The following is a 16,019-nucleotide window of genomic DNA, read 5'->3' as shown; positions in this document are numbered from 1 at the left end:
AAATCATTCAGTTGTCTTTGCTCATATGTCATTTTAGAGCTGGACGCCTGGCATCTTTTTTTGGCCACAATTTCGTTTCTGTTTGGTGTGAGGTTCTGTGTTGTGGAGATTCTCAGGATGGATTGCAGGTGCTCATCAGTGAGGCGACTCCTGTGTGCTGTTTTGTTAGTCTTTATCACTGAGAAGAGCTTCTCACACAGATATGTGCTACCAAACATGCACAAGGTTCGAGCCGCATGTAGACGGACTTTTTTTGTTCTTCAAAGTCACCAAAGCGCCGTGCAAACTCAGTGCGCAATAACTCTAGCTTCGCAATAACTTGCAGCATCATAAGGTAGACTTGATTAACGCGGTTAGTGTTCGGCAAGGCAGCTGAAGCGCTGCATTATGGGATCTGTAGTTTATTGTGTTACCAGCGCTTCATATACCCGGGCTTTAATAACAATAATACAGTATATAAAATGATCTCGCGGGCGGATATAATTACGCCGGGCGGATGTGGCCCGCAGCCCTTGAGTTTGACACATATGGACTAAATAGAACTTGAAAAGATATATTTTTTCAAATGTGATCGCGCAATTCAGATAGAGTTGACGCGCACTACAGCCTGCATGCCTCAATTAAAGTGATCCTCCCCTCGCTCTTACTTTTTTACCGTTCATCTAATGAATACACTGAGTATGGCTTTACCAAAACAATCATTGATGGCGAATAAAGTATCCATTATTCGAGTATGTAGAGCGGGATATATATATATATACATATATATATACCCGCGTATCGCAGCGAGAAGTAGTGTGTTAAAAAGGTAGAAAAGAAAAGGGAACATTTTAAAAATAACGTAACAGGACTGTCAATATACAGTATTTGTTTTGTGAGTGTTACTGAGTGTTGCTGTCATCAAGGATTTGATTATCATTATTTCTTTCAATCAGGTTCGTATTTGTAGGATGTGTTGTGTTCAAGTTACATTCCGTGTTTGTCAATCGTTGTAAAGATGACAGGTTTCATTCATCGATTCGTTTCTTACTGCATCAATAAACAGCTCATCTTCTTCTTTATCTGAGACCTGACACACTGCATGCACGGGTTTTTTACACTGTCTTCCTTTAGCGGGACATTGACTTTTCCACCGTGTGCTTTGTTTCCACAGTAGCTGCATTTATGAATATGCTTATCAGGCGCTTCATATTTTTGCTGCCTTTTCAATTGTGTAATTCGGTTTTTGTTCAGCGCTCTTTGGAACTGTTGCTTTTATCTGTGCACTGCGTCAGTTCACGTGAGCCACTCGATGTACATGCATCGAAGGTTCCCAGCTGTGCTGGTGCCATCTCGTGCTATGTCCATAGCTTTATTTAATGTTACCTTAGTACTGGCACTTAAAACTTTCTCTCGTAGTTTAAGCTGAGTTTGTGTCAAACACCACCCTGACCATCTCATCTTCCTCTCCATAAGCACAGTCCTTCACCCGTGAATATTTACCCGTGGCAGTTTGCTATTGGATTGCCGCTGACGGACGGCCTTATATGGGTGGGCACTAAATTACAAACGCCAGCGGCAGCCTGTCTATGAACTTAATTTAAAGTTTAGGTTTGCACCTTGCTTTGTTTCCGAAGTAGCAGAACTCATGAATATGGTTGTATATGTCACTTTCGCTTCGCTTCTTATTGTTTCGCTGCCTTCTCAATTATATAATGCATGTTTTCTTAAGCGCTTTTTTGAGGTCTTCCTGGTTTTCTATGTACTGCGTGATTACGTGGGATGCGTGATGATGTCACACGAAACTCCGCCCCCACGGCGTTGAAGCTCATCTCCATTACAGTAAATGGAGAAAACTGCTTCCAGTTATGACCATTACGCGTAGAATTTCGATATAAAACCTGCCCAACTTTTGTAAGGAAGCTGTAAGGAATCAACCTGCCAAATTTCAGCCTTCCACCCACACGGGAAGTTGGAGAATTAGTGATGAGTCAGTGAGTGAGTGAGTGAGTGAGTGAGTGAGGGCTTTGCCTTTTATTAGTATAGATAAGCAGAATTTTAAAGTCAATTCTGAATGACACAGGTAACCAGTGTAGTGACATTAAAACTGGAGAAATGTGTTCGGATTTTCTTTTTCTAGTTAGGATTCTAGCAGCTGCATTCTGCACTAGTTGCAAGCGATTTATATCTTTTGGGTAGTCCTGAGAGGAGTGCGTTACAGTAATCTAGTCGACTGAAAACAAACGCGTGAACTAATTTCTCAGCATCTTTCAGTGATATAAGAGGTCTAACTTTACTTATGTTTCTTAAGTGAAAAAATGCTGTCCTAATGATCTGATTAATATGTGATTTAAAATTCAGATTACAGTCAACAATCACCCCTAAGCTTTTTACCTCCGTCTTGACTTTTAATCCTAATGTATCCAGTTTATTTCTAATAGCCTCATTGTATCCATTATTGCTGATCACTAAAATTTCAGTTTTCTCTTTATTTAACTTGAGAAAATTACTATTCATCCATTCTGAGATACAGTCAGACATTGTGTTAGTGAATCAATAGAATCAGGGTCATCAGGTGCTATTGATAAGTACAGCTGTGTGTCATCAGCATAGCTGTGGTAGCTCACGTTGTGCCCTGAGATAATCTGACCTAACGGAAGCATGTAGATTGAGAATAACAGCGGACCCAGGATAGAGCCTTGTGGAACACCATATTGGATATCATGTGTCTTCGAGTTGTAATTCCCACAACTAACAAAAATTTTCTCCCTGTCAGGTAGGATTCAAACCAATTTAAGACACTGCCAGAGAGGCCCACCCATTGACTAAGGCGATTTCTAAGAATGTTGTGATCAATGGTGTCAAATGCAGCACTCAGATCTAAGAGGATGAGAACAGATAAATGGCCTCTGTCTGCATTTACTCAGTCATTTACTACTTTAACGAGTGCAGTTTCTGTGCTGTGATTTGTTCTAAAACCTGACTGAAATTTATCAAGAATAGCATGTTTATTTAGGTGGTCATTTAACTGCATAATGACTGCCTTCTCTAGAACTTTACTTAAGAAGGCAGGTTAGAGATGGGTCTAAAATTTTCAAGAGCTGAGGGTCAAGATTATGTTTCTTAAGTAGGGGTTTAACTACAGCAGTCTTAAGACAGTCTGGGAAGACCCCAGTATCTAGTGACAATTTACTATGTCAGAACATTATCAATTAGCACGCCTGATACTTCTTTGAAAAACCTTGTTGGTATCGGGTCAAGGACGCAGGTGGAGGTTTTAATTGAGAGATTATTTTTTTAAATCAGGTAAATCTATCCTATTGAAAGATTTTAATTTGTTTATAACAGGATGCTGGGGTTTAGGAGGATCCTTAGTGTTGGAGGGATATACTATGTTATTTCTAATATCATTAATTTTTGATTGAAAATACAGCGACAGCCTCACAGGTTTCACTGGAAGCACTTAGGAGGCATTCCTTTGAGCTACCTGGGTTTAGTAGGCGATCAATTGTAGAAAATAAGACTCTGGGATTACTAGCATTGTTATTTATAATCTTGAGAAATAGCAGCGTCTCTCAAGACGGACAGTGTTATTGTATTCTGTTATTTTGACTTTTAATATTTCATGGTGGATAGTAAGTTTAGTCTTCCTCCATTGACGCTCAGCTCTACGGCATGTTCTCTTTAAATCAGACACTCTTTGGGTCTTCCATGGTATAACAATGCTAGAAGATTTTTTCACTGTCTTTTCAGGTGCAACTATGTCAACAGCAGCTCTCACTTTAGAATTAAATCTTTCCACCTTACTATTTACATTGTCCTCGCTATTATAGCTGGCACTATAAACGGACTGATTGCTTAAAATGTTTGTAAGTTTTAAAGCTGCTGCCGAGTCAAAGAAGCGTTTTTAACAATATGTTTCTCATGAGTGTTTTTTATCATTATTTCTATATTAAAAGTAGAAGAAAATGGTCTGATAGACCAATATCAATGATCTGTTTTATATCAACTTTCAGTCCTTTAGTAATCACTAAGTCTAATGTATGACCTGCTTTATGTGTAGGCTGATTTATGAGTTGTCTCAAATCAAAAGAATCCAGGAGGTTCATAAATTCTTTTACTTTTAGATCACACTGATTATCTATATGAAAATTAAAGTCGCCAACTATTAGGAGTGTGTCATAGTTGTAATTAAAATTGACATTAAGTCAGAGAATTCCTCAAAAAATGACACGTTATATTTAGGAGGTCTATACACGGATAGTACTAGAACTTGAGAATCTCCATGATAACAACGAGATACTCAAAGGACTTGAACTTACCAAAACTGATATCTTTACATTTTAATCGGCTCGAGTAAATGTTAGCCAATCCGCCTCCCTTTTTTCCTGGCGGTCTGCACGAGTAAAACTGTAATCCGGGCGCAGATTCGATTAAAACTGCCGCGCTATCTGAACTAAGCCATGTTTCACTTAGTGCAATAAGATCTATTTTTTTATCACTAATAAGATTGTTCAATCAATCAATCAATCAACATTTATTTATATAGCACATATTCATACAAATAAAATGTAGCTCAAAGTGCTTTACAAAATGAATAGAGAAATAGAAGACACAATAAAAGATAAACATAAGTCAACATTAATTAACATAGAATAAGAGTAAGGTCCGATGGCCAGGGTGGACAGAAAAACAAAAAACTCCAAAGGCTGGAGAAAAAAAATAAAATCTGTAGGTGTTCCAGACCAAGAGACCGCCCAGTCCCCTCTGGGCATCGACAGTCCAGTTTTTGTTGATAAAAAAACGTTTTGTTAGTTAAAGCTCTAACATTCAATAGTGCCATATTTAATGTTTCGGAGGTGCCGAGATGAATACTATGTGCGTTATTGATATTTGGAATAGGAACTAAATTATTATTATTAGCGCCGCTCTGTGTGTATTTTTGTTTAATCTGTGATCTGTTTTTATAGTTTTAATACATTGTTCCTCAAAAATAGTGATTTTAATTAGATTATTGGAGTTTATGCCGTATTTCCTAGGTTTCTACGTGCATTGAGATTGCTTATTACAGTATTAATGTTGTGCACTTTAACGGAAGACTCTATTAAACACTCATCATGTCCTGGCACAACAGTATTATTTCGGAAGGGGTTAAGAGCAGAGATAGATAGTCAAGAAAAACGAATTACCTTCGATATGTTTTCGGAGAGGACCCGGCGCCGAAACTATTCGGTTGCAGGCCATCACGCTTGAAGAGACGCGGCCTTTCCAAAAAGAGATTCCAATTGTTGATGAAACCGACATCCTTCTTCTTGCAGAAACCCTGTAGCCAGTCGTTCAATCCTAGCAGACGACTGTAGTACTCGTTGGATCGTCTGACGAGAGGTAGTGGACCCGAAACGAAGATCTTTGCCGATGGGGTCCTCTCCTTCGTGTCTTTAATCAAAGCTGCAAAGTCAGCCTTCAGGATTTCTGATTGTCGGTGCCTTATATCGTTTACGCCGGCATGCAGAACGATTGCTCCAACTGCCCTCTCCTTGTGTTTCTCGTAGATCGCTGGCGCACGCCTCATTATATCTCAGACACGAGCACCGGGAAAACAAGAAACAAACGATTTTGCATTAGGGCATGCGACATTAAGGTTTCTAACGATAGAATCACCAACCACTAATACATCACCAGGTGCTGAAGGCGAAATGGGGACGCGGAGAGGGTCAAACCGGTTCTGAGATAGAATGCTCGCCTGTGCCGATGGAGGTGCTCTGGCCTTGAACCCCCGCCTGCATAGCTGAAATCCACCGAGGTCAGCAGCGGCGTCACTCTTACGAGACGCGGGGGTGAGGTCGGCATAACGCGGGGTTGATGTTTCGCTGGTTCCAGATGGCAAGGACAGTTTATGCAACAGCTGGGCCTTCAGATTTCTCAGGTATCTCCGTCGGGACAGGAGCTTCTGAATCTGTTCATCAAGTGCCTGGAGTTCCTCAACTACGATTTCAATGCGAGTTACCCCACTGTCGGCCATTTTCTGCTTCGTGCCCTAGGAGAAATGAGAGAAAGAGAGAGGTTAGGTTCTCTGAATTCTGAATTCTCTGAATTACCTCAGTGTTAGACTGGAGTGGGGTTAAACCATCTGCAGACAGTCAGAAACCCACAAATTCAATTGAAGGGGTGGAAAACACATATTTATCACCATTAAGAGTGAGATTATGCCTGGCCAGAGCTGAAAACACTCTTTTGAGACACTCATCGTGGGTAGAGGTTGTGGGGCCATGCACAACTATATCATCAAGATAAATGACAAACCCTGGAATCCCTGCCAAGATAGCTGACATTATCTTCTGAAAGCAGCTCGGGCCTGAACTGAGTCCAAATGGCATTCTAGTATATCGGAAAACCCCAATGTGAGTGACAAATGCAGTCAGGTCTCGACTGCTGGGGTGAAGTGGCACCTGCAGATATCCTTGACAGAGATCTAACTTTGTAAAAAAACAAGATCCATAAAATTGTGTTTGATGTTGGCAGAGGGTATTTGTCAGGAATGACTGCCTTGTTTATTGCTCAAAGATCGACACAGATTCGTAGTTCCCCTGACTTTTTTTGCAACAACCAAATTGGAAATCCATGGGGCAGCATTAATAGGTTCTATAATTCCAGCCTCTAGGAGGTGTTGCAGTTCAGCAGATACTCCGTCATGAAAAGCCAATGAGATGCGACGTGGTGGCTGGATGACAGGAGGCACAATGGGATCTTGCAAAGGCTGGTGATGAAAGGCAGAGAGACAGCCAAGTCCATCAAAAAGTGATGGCCACTTCTGTTGCCAAGGGGAGCAGACATTCAGAATTACAGATCCACTAGTGTTAACAAGGGTAAAACGAAGGCTGTTAAAAAGATCCAGGCCTAAAAGGTTGGCACCATGGCGGGAGACATGGAATGTGAATTGAGGAAGAAACGTAGAACCATAGCGTACTGACAACTCAACTGAACCCACAATGTCAATCTTAGAGCTGGCATAGCCACAAAGAGTGGTGACTGGAGCAGATAGCTGGAGATCTGGAAAAAAATGCTTCTTAGTCTTTAGATTTAACTGAGACACTGTTGCCCCAGTATCTAGTAAAAGCAGAAGGCATACGTTGTCTAGCTCTACTGTGCAGGTTTTAAAAGATGTATGCCTAGATGTCACATTATGAATTGTCACAGGCTTTGATGATGCCGGAACGAAACGGCAAACTTTCCTTTTCTTATTTTGCCATGTAAGCCATATTAAGAAACTTCCACCTGTGTCAAATTTCTTATGTTTGATCATTCCTCTCCTTTTCTAATGCTGAGAATCTTGTCCCTGCTTTTACCACATCCCACATTGATTATTGTAAGTCATTACTGGCAGGTACTACTTCTAATGTTATATCACAGATCCAGCTGATTCAAAACTCAACTGCAAGAGTCCTGACATGAACCAAAAACAACGAGCACATCACAGCCATCCTGCTGTACCTTTACTGCTCCCTGTGTCTTACAGGACTGAATATAAAATTCTGTTCTTGAGCTGCCCACTAAAGTCCTTTGATTCTGTGCCCCTCACTAACCTGCACTTTGTGGATGACAGCAGCGCCTTCACCTGTATATAGCGCCCTGACTGTGGAATGACCTCTCACAATTAATGTGATCAGCTGACTCCATTCATTTATGGAACTCATTCGTTTAGGAAGACATTAAATAGACCTGACCTTCTGCCCCTTCTTTCAGTTTACAACCCCACCCCCATCTGCCCAGGTACTCAGAGTTTGAATTTTTTGTAGTATATGATGCATTTTAGTGTGCATTATTGTCTTTTATTCTATTTGAATGTTTTCTATATCCTGTATTTATCTTTATTTATTGAAGATATTATTTGTAGCCAATGTTATATAGGTCCTGTTCTTTTTGAATTTTGGGCAGGGTGCTATATAAATAAATTGTGTTCTTATTAGTATTTTTAATTTTTTTTCTTTTGTTGGCCCATCATTTAAAATAATAAGTGACAAAAACTAGAGCAGTTCTATATAAGGCAATTAATATATTGCAAAATTCAGTAGAATATGTATTGCCGTTTTCTTCACATACATGTTTAAAAATATTAGATTGGCTTAAATGTTTATTCTAAATTGGTTTAGAACAATATTGCACATATGCATTGTACATTTTAAAAAAACATAATCACTTTTATTATTAATGTTTTACTAAACTCTAACGTGGTATAAACATTATAATTATATTGTATATTTAGTTTCATGAATGTAAACGAAAAAATATTTTCAATTAACACAGATCTTGATGATTTTAATTTTGTCGACATGTTAAGTGGTTCCCACAGACCTGAACACAACATAAATGTTAATAATGTATTTCACAGAAACGATCCGTATTGTTTAGTTTGATATATGACATAACTTGATTGCAGAAACCCTCTGAAATTCACAATGATGTTTATTATTTGGTTTCTGAACGGGTCTTTGACTCGATGTTACTTTGCAGGCTTTGCCGAGACCTGCTGAAACCTTCCAAAAGTAATTTTACAAAGTCAGTCCTGAAACGACGGAGACGTCACTTCTGGGTCTGTAACTGCGGGTCTACAACTACGGTGACGTATGGTGCTGTGGCTCTGCAGGTGGATGCTACTCACTTCACTTGACACTCCATGACTCTACTGGCCCTTGAGTTTCTGGTTCTTGCCCCTCCCATTTCCTCTGAATGTCACGTGAACAACCAATACAATTCGCACACAGAACGGATAGAGTTCATTCACAAAGCTGCGATAGGATGCGCACGGAAAACCAGTATGTTTCGTACGAGGAACCGACATAGTACAGACATACAACCAATAGCGTTTAAGCGCAAAACCAATATGTTACCCACATGAAACCAGTGTAAGGCGTGCATGAAACAAATCTAGTGCATACACAAATCCATTGGTAGATCGGCACAGAAGGCAAACCAATATAGTTTATACGCAAACCGATAATATGCGAGCATAAACCGATGCAGTTTACTCACAAATCAATAAAATACGTACTGGAACCAGTGATATACGCACGCAACTCAATATAGCTCAAATACCAACCAGTGGTATGCACATACAGAACAAACGGACATAGTTCATGCACAAACCGATAACATATGGACACAAACCAATATTGTTTATATGAATAAAACCAGTATTGTTCACACGCAAACCAATTAAGTCTGCATGCAAACCGATAGTAAATATTCATAAACCAATAGTGTTCACATGTAAAACAATAGATTATGCACAGGATTATATGATTTATGGCCTGTTTGGCCCCTCATATATTCCACCACTCTGAGTCTGTATTTAGTGTTCAGTGAAGAACACTACAGAAAATAAGATGACAACACACACACAGTAGAAAAATAAAGCCTTGGTCATTGCAGAATTGTATTGTATTTCTGAGGTGACCACGTAGCTCTGCAAAGAGGATTACTGGTGTTCTGTTTTGTGTGTTGTATTTAACCCATTTTTGAATACACATTGCATACCCAACCTACATGGAGGGGGGTCTCTCTCACTCTTTGAATTGCCTATTCCAAGATTTCTTCTATTTTTTTTCCTACAAAGGTTTTTTTTGGGATTTTTGTTTTGGTCTTCTTGGAAAATCAAGTTTTGGGGGCTGTCAAAAAGCAGGGTCTATTAAAGCCCACTTATTCACTCCTGATGTGATTTTGGGTTATACAAAAACTAAATTGTTGTTTTGTTGTTGGATGGAAAAATAGCCATCTTGCACTCGATTAAGCAGATTTAAGAATTTTAGGTTATTTATTCCTTTATGACATCTAAGAGAAGATTTTTAATGAATGAGAAGAGAGAAGAAGTAGAATTAAGAGGATTTCAGTGTACAAGAGAAGACAGATGCTAGATTCTCTGAGCACTGACTGAAATTTTAGGCAAAAGAAAATAATGAACAGAGAAGAGCAGAATGAGTTCTAAGGGATTGAAACATCAGGGAACAAAGTCGTTACTCGGGTTGTGCTGATTCTAGTACATTACAAAACAGGAAAAACACGACAAAACAAATGAGAATTTAAACCAGCAAATGTATTTAACCAACCCAATAACTGATTGAAGTGATTACAAACTCATATCTTTTTAAATAAATTCTCAATGTATGAATGTAAGCTTAATTTTGGCTGGGTGAAATGTATCTGCATCACCAAAAGCGCAGCAGCATACATTTACAATTACAGCACTTCTGTTTCAAAGCTCACGGGTGTTTACTTTAGTATGCCAGAAAGAGAGAGGAGGAACATCTTGGTTTGTTCGGAAGGTTACATCCGCTCTGAAGCAACATTGCCTCGGGAGAGTGAAGAAACAAGCCATCCATCTTATTGACACTTTTGTTTTTTGCTAAGTAATTTTTATTGATGTTACTCACACATCCAAGTTTCTGTTCATGCAGCCCTCAGTCTTGTGATCACCACACATGATTTTATTACCAGGGCGTCAATGTGGAACAGGATATAAACAAATAAAAAACTCTTACAGTATATGTTTCTACAAAGCTTGCCAGATTTGAAAATTTGTTGTTCTCATTTCCAAATTTATTATACATACTGTCCAGTGTATATATCAATGTGGTGCTTTGACTGAATATTGATGTTAGATGGTACACAGTGTTTATTGTGTTATTGCTCATATCACATTGCATTAGAAGTTGACTTAAAGATATAAACCATGCACTAATCCTCTTTTTAGAGAACTGAAAAATGAGCATTTGTTCAATAGGTGTTGAAGGTGAAGACCTGTTAAACAACCTGACAGACTGCACAGAGGGGAGTCAAATATCACCAGTTTTTGCAAATATCACCTCATTCACTTGGTTAGAAAGTCCATTTACTGTATATTAAAATGTGTTTTTTTTCTTAGAGGGCTGTAAGACTCCCTATACGTGGAAGGTAGAGCTTAGAACCAAGCAACAACAGAACCTTTGGAGCAGGACTTAAGGAGACACCTGATGCCTGTGTGATTCTCTGTATCAGTGTGCATGGACAACAGACTTGTACTGCTGAAATGGGCTGACTTCACTCTTAAGTTCACATGGTTATGAATAAGGGTAATAATACACTTCAGAGGTCGTTATGGATTATTTTAATAGTTTCTCGAGTGCACCACTAAAATGTGATAATCTAACACCAGCAGGTCTTAGAACATTAGAACACTCTAGACGAGAACAGGCCATTCAGCCCAACAAAGCTCGCCAGTCCTATCCACTTGTTTCCTCCAAGAAAACATCAAGTCGAGTTTTGAAAGTCCCTAAAGTCTTACTGTCTACCACACTACTTGGTAGCTTATTCCAAGTGTCTATCGTTCTTTGTGTAAAGAAAAACTTCCTAATGTTTGTGCGAAATTTACCCTTAACAAGTTTCCAACTGTGTCCCCATGTTCTTGATGAACTCATTTTAAAATACAAGTCTCGATCCACTGTACTAATTCCCTTCATAATTTTAAACACTTCAATCATGTCACCTCTTAATCTTCTTTTGCTTAAACTGTAAAGGCTCAGCTCTTTTAATCTTTCCTTATAATTCAACCCCTGTAGTCCTGGAATCAGCCTAGTCGCTCTTCTCTGGACATTTTCTAGTGCTGCTATGTCCTTTTTGTAGCCTGGAGACCAAAACTGCAAACGATACTCAAGATGAGGCCTCACCAGTGCATTATAAAGGTTGAGCATAACCTCCTTGGACTTGTACTCCACACATCAAGGCGCTATATAACCTGACATTCTGTTAGCCTTCTTAATGGCTTCTGAACCCTGTTGGGAAGTTGATAGCTTTGAGTCCACTATGACTCCTAAATCCTTCTCATAAGGTGTACTCTCGATTTTCCGACCGCCCATTGTGTATTCAAACCTAACATTTTTACTTCCTATGTGTAATACTTTACATTTACTGACATTAAATTTTATCTGCCACAAATCTGCCCAAGCCTGTATTCTATCCAGGTCTATCTATCCAAGTCCTTCTGTGATGATATAACGGATTCCAAATTATCTGCTAATCCACCAATCTTGGTATCATCATTTATATATATTAAAAATAGCAATGGCCCTAGCACTGACCCCTGTGGAACACCACTCTTAACATCGGCCAGTTCTGAAGCGGTTCCTCGCACCATCACCCTCTGCTTCCTGTGTCTGAGCCAATTCTGTACCCATCTAAAAACATCACCCTGAACTCCCACTTCTTTTAACTTGATGCCCAACCTCTCATGTGGCACCTTATCAAATGCTTTCTGAAAGTCCAGATAAATAATATCATAAGCTCCACTTTGATCGTATGTATGCTTTTGTTGTCTCCTCATAGAATTCCAACATGTTAGTAAAACATGACCTCCGTCTTCTGAACCCATGCTGGCTGTTCAGAATAACTCCTGTCCTTGCCATGTGTTGTTCAATCTTATCCTTAATAATTCCTTCCATTAATTTTCCTGTGATGCATGTTAAGCTTACTGGCCTATAGTTGCTTGGATCTGCCCTGTCACCCTTTTTATATAATGGGATGATATTTGCCGTTTTCCCGTCCCTTGGAATCTCTCCAGTGCACAGTGACTTCCTAAAAATACGTGTCAAGGGTTTATATATGTACTCACTAGCCTCCTTAAGAACACGAGGATAAATATTATCTGGGCCTGGTGATTTGTTTGATTTCATCTTATTTAATCTGAGCAGCACTTCTCCCTCTACAATTTCCAAATTCCTCAGTACCTCCTTAGTAGTTGTGTTTACCTCTGGCAGGTTATCCACTTGCTCACTTGTAAACACCTCAGAAAAATGTAAGTTTAGGGCATCTGCTATTTCATTGTCTGTATCTTTTAATTCCCCTTTACTATTCCTGAAGAACTTGACCTCCTCCTTAACTGTTCTTTTACTACTAAAATACTGAAAGAATCTCTTGGGGTCTTCTGACTGCTCTTGGGGTTGACTGCTCTTACATGGGACATGGTGGTCTCCTTTACTTCATCTGGCTGACTGCAAATATCTGAGGAGCATGTTAACTTCTCCAAATCTTTGGTGATTAAAAACAGGAAAAAACACACAGGCATAGATTAAACAGAATATGCAGAGTGACACTATGTCAGGCTCTATAGTTTTCCATTGTTATAGAATACAACACAACTTATTTTTGTTCAGTGTTCTTCACTGAGTGCAGGCACAGAGCACTGTGAACAATTCTAACTGAAAATACAAGTGCAGATTATACTGACTACTAAACGCAGAACTGGTACACATATACATGTGGATTCATTAAAACAAGCAAATAAAAGTTTAGAGTTGATTAAACATAAATGGAACCCAATAATATCTGTCCATTGATTAATTGATGAACTATGGCCAGTTGACAATGGCGGAGATTAAAGTCATACAAGAGAAAGACAAAAATAAAGTCACAGTCCTGGAGACCTTGGCCAACTGAGTTTTCTATAATGGAGTCTATGCTGGCTTCCCAATCTGATGAGAAAATCTTTTCATTTTGTTATGTGAGCATACTGGTAGATAAACATTTTAGAAAAAAACCAAGAGATGCACACAAAAACCAAAACGAAACAAAAGAAAATATAGAGCAAAAGGAAATCAAAGCCCAATACAAGAGATAATGATCATGGTTAAGAGAAGAAAAGGGTCAACACCGAAAGTACTCACGAGAAAAGAACACCAAGAAAAGCTAAGCAAAGATGTGCAGTTTAGGTGGATTGGTGATGTTAAATGATACTGTACCTAGTGTGTGTAGGTGTGTGCGAGGGGATTGTTCTAGGCTTGCACTCTACACTTGCTGTGATAGGCTCCAGCTGCCTCACGGTCATGCTCAGCGGGTTTAGAAAATGGATGGATGGCTGGAAATCTATAAATAATTTAGACCACTTTGCAGAAACCTGTTCTCCCTTTGACATTAAAAAAATCTTTTTCTGTTAATTAATGTAAAAAAAGCCAAAAATACTGTACATCTACAAACTTGTATAACAATAAAAGTGTGTAAATACTTTCAGGCACTGTACTGTATAATTCTAAAGGCTTTGGTACATTGTTGTTAACACACACACACACACTGCAGTAGTGAGTCAGCTGACAGGCTGCAATTTGTTCCGCCTACAAGACTTATAAAAACAGTACTATCTTCAGTTACACATTGCATCACTCATATCTTGCCCAAGAATATCGATTGCAGCTGGCAGAACTGGACAGCATTACGTTAAACTGCCCTTAAAGTGAGTATAACGCAGTATAAATTATTTGACTTATGCATCAATAATAGGAGCTTTGAGAACCTAAAAAATTTCTGTCTATAGATATATGAATACTTGCATTATTTGTGTGGTGTTTTTCTCTTTCATTCCATTTATTTTAACTAAATTATATCTTTAAATGTGTCTGATAGCACTGTGGTAGAGACTGGGAAGTTTAAAATAAGCCACACCTCTCTGCTTTAGGAGTGTCTCAGGCTACAGTCTGTTTTCCACTTTATACATGTATACACACAATTAATTCTGTCACTTTCAGATGGCAACATTTGATGATATTTTTCATTAATAAACCCTTACAAACCTTTGGGTTTAGATTAGGTAGTCTATAAATATTTACAACTAACAAATGAGTAATTTGTAAAGATTAAAAGAATATCCATAAAAAGTTTGTTAACAGCATACTGTAAAGCAATGACAATAATTCATGTATTCATTTAATGACATTTATAGCTGTTGTATTTGAGAGTACATGAACTTTCCATCTATCTATCCATCCTTTATTTATTTATTTGAAAGAAGAAACTTGCACTGCACTTTGTTTGGGCATCTGTTTGAGCACATCTGTTCGGCTGGCTCATCCTCGGACATGACTATCGAAGGGCCCGGGTTCAAAGGAGTATGCGAGTTGTAGACACCCTGGCTGTCACAGGGGTTTAAACAATTCCTTACAATACTAATACAGCTCATGCTGAATAGAATTACTAAATCTTCATTAAATTACATGGTTCCCAGTTATATCAAACTGTCTATTGTAAGACTTGTGTCTAACAACATGATTCCTTTAAATACAAATGAGAAATGCTGGTAGGTAAGTTTTGCTTTATTGTAGTCTCAATTTGTTTTGATTTAGAGGGAGCTTTTCTATCAATGTGTATACAGTCATATCACAATTAACAGTATATGAGCCTAACAAAAAGAAAATCAATTAACGTAATACACAGTATAACAAAGACAATTATCAAAATAATTAGATTTAGATCTTTAATGTTCTAAAATAATTACAAAATATTAAAAAAAATTGAAGTGAGAAAATTGTAATCTTCTAGCTATAATTGTACCATAGGAAAAATGAATGTGCATAAAAATTTTTTAAGCTGACTTTGCCCACTCATTGTTCAGAAACAAGCAACATGCCCCCTGTACAAATGGGGATTCCATGCAAAATGTGGCAGAGAGAAGAGTTCACATAGTGGGGCTGTTATCCACAGCAGACCCTGTGCCTCAGGTTCACTACCATTCACTAACAAAACTCTGAAAGTCAAACAGAGAACGTTGCCAATGCTTACTTTTTAAATTCCAAGCCAAGTGCAAAAGATTATCAGCACATATTTTGCAACATTGCCAAACAAATACAACAAAATATCCTTTTAACATCATGTAAAACCAAATCAAATAAAAGATTACCAGTGCATATTGTGTAACATTGCAAAACAATAAAATACCCTTTAAACATCATGTAATAGAAAATTAGTAAATAACAGGCCCTATCCTACTCCGCTAATTTCTGCAGAATCCAAGCTTTTGCAATTGTGAAGTGATTATTAACTTTTACGAAATTCACTTAAGAAGCAAGCTCACAATCGATGGACAGGATCTCAAGACTCAATTACACGGTTTCAATTCATTAAAACAACAGTCTACTCCATAACAGGTTATCTTCTTCAGCTGACACTCAAAGGCTACTGCGTCACCAGCTATTGTTACTATTTGGTGTGTTACAAAAACAATGAATTTGTACACAGACTCTACT

The 16,019-nt window shown here is 38.4% G+C and overlaps 1 protein-coding gene across 1 annotated transcript in view; it reads left to right on the top strand.

Annotated features, from left to right (window-relative positions):
• Nucleotides 1-16,019, top strand: part of LOC120515523 — a 44,816-nt gene that overhangs the window by 23,936 nt on the left and 4,861 nt on the right. The window contains exon 6 of the mRNA XM_039736583.1: nucleotides 14,128-14,233. Coding sequence (XP_039592517.1) covers nucleotides 14,128-14,233 — 106 coding nt within the window. The remainder of the gene's footprint in view (nucleotides 1-14,127; nucleotides 14,234-16,019) is intronic.

The sequence above is a fragment of the Polypterus senegalus genome, chromosome 15 (genome assembly GCF_016835505.1).
Source record: "Polypterus senegalus isolate Bchr_013 chromosome 15, ASM1683550v1, whole genome shotgun sequence".
NCBI classification, from domain to species: Eukaryota; Metazoa; Chordata; class Cladistia; order Polypteriformes; family Polypteridae; genus Polypterus; species Polypterus senegalus.
The sequence above is the reverse complement of the archived record's forward strand: the minus strand, read 5'-3'. Positions and strand labels throughout refer to the sequence as shown.